The sequence below is a fragment of the Ranitomeya imitator genome, chromosome 1 (genome assembly GCF_032444005.1).
Source record: "Ranitomeya imitator isolate aRanImi1 chromosome 1, aRanImi1.pri, whole genome shotgun sequence".
Classification (NCBI taxonomy): Eukaryota; Metazoa; Chordata; class Amphibia; order Anura; family Dendrobatidae; genus Ranitomeya; species Ranitomeya imitator.
Window position 1 is genome coordinate 668,738,752 of NC_091282.1, and position 2,694 is coordinate 668,741,445.

At 53.5% G+C, this 2,694-nt stretch overlaps 1 protein-coding gene across 2 annotated transcripts; it reads left to right on the forward strand.

The window, feature by feature from the left end:
- The first annotated feature begins 281 nt into the window (after positions 1 to 281).
- MRPS21 (mitochondrial ribosomal protein S21) lies at positions 282 to 2,014 on the forward strand. 2 transcript variants are annotated; one of them, XM_069729582.1, is made up of 3 exons: positions 282 to 436; positions 595 to 683; positions 1,693 to 2,014. In XM_069729582.1, the coding sequence occupies exons 2-3, from the start codon at positions 601 to 603 to the stop codon at positions 1,871 to 1,873; spliced, it is 264 nt and encodes an 87-aa protein (XP_069585683.1). In that variant the 5' UTR covers positions 282 to 436; positions 595 to 600; the 3' UTR covers positions 1,874 to 2,014. The 2 variants fall into 2 exon arrangements, with proteins under 2 accessions (XP_069585683.1, XP_069585691.1); XM_069729590.1 differs by having other exon boundaries at positions 317 to 484.
- Positions 2,015 to 2,694: the final 680 nt, after the last annotated feature.

Here is a 2,694-nt window from a genome sequence, read left to right on the forward strand (position 1 = left end):
TGGCGAAGAGTTCAGCTGTGGAAGGCAGCCTCCTACAACGCGTGAGGGCTCTGTCACTGTGACTGGCTGGCAGCGAGCGAGCTTAGAAGGAGGCTGAGGGGCGGAGCACACGTGACTGGGCCCGGCAGGACAGGAACATAGAGCAGTATAGCAAAGCAAACTCTTCCCTAGTGGGCGGATCACGTGACCATGTCTTCACTTAAAATGGACGTGCATATTCAAATTATCTACGTTTGGGGTTTATTGGGATCTTAAGGGCGGAGCGGCGCATGCGTAGTATGAGAGGCGGCCAGCGGGAGCCGGTGTATGTAATAGTGCGTAGCCTCAGTCAGAAAAGTACATTACCCGACATGCCTAGCGCTGACTGTGACTACATTTCCCGGCGTGCTTTGCTGTTACAATCGGCCAGCGACTGTCACCTTGTGCAGCTAAATCAGTAAGCTATCCACGTGTAGAACTACGAGTCCCAGAAGACCACTTTACTGTTAGTGTATGGAATGCTAGTCCTCGGGGCGCGAGGCATGCTGGGAGTTGTGCGCTGTGTTCTGTAGTTACAGAGCGGTGCGACTAACTACGGCGTTTTATCTCCCACAGGACGAGATGGCGAATCATCTGCGATTCATCGCCCGCACGGTGATGGTGCAGAACGGGAACGTGGACGCTGCTTACAAGAACCTGAACCGGTGAGTGGTGCTAAGGTTCTGAAGCGGCTGAGGTGAATAAGGAGGTTCTGCAGCAGCTATGGTGTGTACTAGAAGGTTTTGCAGCTGAGGTGTGAGCTAGGAGCTTCTGCTGCAGCTGACGTGCATGTTATGAAGTTCTGCAGCGGCTGAGGTGAATTAGGTTCTGAAGCAGCTAAGGTGTGTTCTGGAAGGTTCTGCAGCGGCTGAGGTGTGAGCTGGGAGCTTCTGTTGCAGCTGAAGTGCATGTTATGAGGTTCTGCAGCAGCTGAGGTGGGTGTTAGGGAATTCTGCAGCAGCTGAGGTCGGTGCTAGGAGGCTCTGCAGCAGCTGAGGTGGGTGCTAGGAGGCCCTGCAGCAGCTGAGGTGGGTGCTAGGAGGTCCTGCAGCAGCTGAGGTGGGTGCTAGGAGGTCCTACGGCAGCTGAGGTGGGTGCTAGGAGGTCCTGCAGCAGCTGAGGTGGGTGCTAGGAGGTCCTGCAGCAGCTGAGGTGGGTGCTAGGAGGTCCTACGGCAGCTGAGGTGGGTGCTAGGAGGTCCTGCAGCAGCTGAGGTGGGTGCTAGGAGGTCCTGCAGCAGCTGAGGTGGGTGCTAGGAGGTCCTGCAGCAGCTGAGGTGGGTGCTAGGAGGTCCTGCAGCAGCTGAGGTGGGTGCTAGGAGGTTCTGCAGCAGCTGAGGTGGGTGTTAGGAGGTTCTGCAGCAGCTGAGGTGGGTGCTAGGAGGTTCTGCAGCAGCTGAGGTGGGTGCTAGGAGGCTCTGCAGCAGCTGAGGTGGGTGCTAGGTTCTGCAATAGCTCAGGTGCATGTTAGGAGGTTCTTCAGATGAGGTGTATTATGAGGTTCTACAGCAGCTGAGATGTATTATGAAGTATCTCAGGTGTGTTAGGAGGTTCTGCAGAGGTGCACATACCTCAGCTGCTGTAGAACCTCTTTACCTCACGGAACTACTTATAAGTGGGCAGTATGTGGCGGATGTCTTGTCTCTGCTGATGCTCTGACCCTGTCTCCCCCCAGGATTCTGACCACAGAGGGTCTCGTGGACGAGGTGAAGCGCAGACGTTACTATGAGAAGCCGTGTAACAAGAGGCGGAGGATAAAGTACGAGACCTGTCGGCGGATCTACAACTCCGAGATGGCGAGGAAAATAGCGTTTGTGAGCCGCACATCCCGCACCGACCCCTGGCCCGGCTGTTAGAGGGAGAAGAGTGTGACCCGGACGCAGCGCTGCCACGGGCTGCCCATTCTACTTCCATCACGTGGCATCCTACACGCAGCAGCAGATCTCCTGACTGCACGACGTAGCTGTACAGTAATTATAAGTCTTATTTCTCTATAATCTGTTGTCTCCTCATTCACAGCGACGATACCCCGCTATGTTAGGAGGCTGCATATATAGGAATTCCTGGAAGCCCAGTTCAGGTTGTGCCCGGCGCAGGGAAGTGTTCAGGCGACTGACACAGATTCAAGGTCATGTTTTGTCTTGATGAAACAACCGGTCAGCATTGCTTCTTTTAAAGGAAGATCCAGTCTCCAAAATGCTTTATCACATTAGTGCGTTGGCAGCATGACACCACTCCATCATCATCACGTATGGGTCGCTACTGCATACAGCAGTTACAGTGCCTTGCAAAATTATTTCCCCCCTTGTTTTTTTCCTTTACAACTTGGAATTTAACTGTGGGGTTTTTGAGGGTTTGCATAAGTTCATGTACATCCGTGTGTCATCAGTGTGACACGTACAGGCGCCTGGGAAGCAGCAGTACTGTTAGCGCTGTTCCCCGATGCTGGGTGCTGAAGACAGCTCTCATCATTCTCCCCTGCTCTTCTGGCGATCAGCGTGAACAGGGGAGAACGTTGAGTTGTATTCAACTGATAACAGCAAGAGCAGGCTTCGGCTGATGGGACTACTACTTCCATCAGCGTACACCTGCTGCTGCTAATAAGTGAGAGCAGGCGCCTGTTCATGGGAGTGTTCATCAGCCGCTACCTGTGCTATAAGTAATTAAATTTTTAAAA

Coding starts and splice junctions, on each gene's coding strand:
- MRPS21 (XM_069729582.1), top strand. CDS start 601: ATGGCGAATCATCTGCGATTCATCGCCCGCACGGTGATGGTGCAGAAC. Junction 684..1,692: donor GCTTACAAGAACCTGAACCG/GTGAGTGGTGCT, acceptor GTCTCCCCCCAG/GATTCTGACCACAGAGGGTC.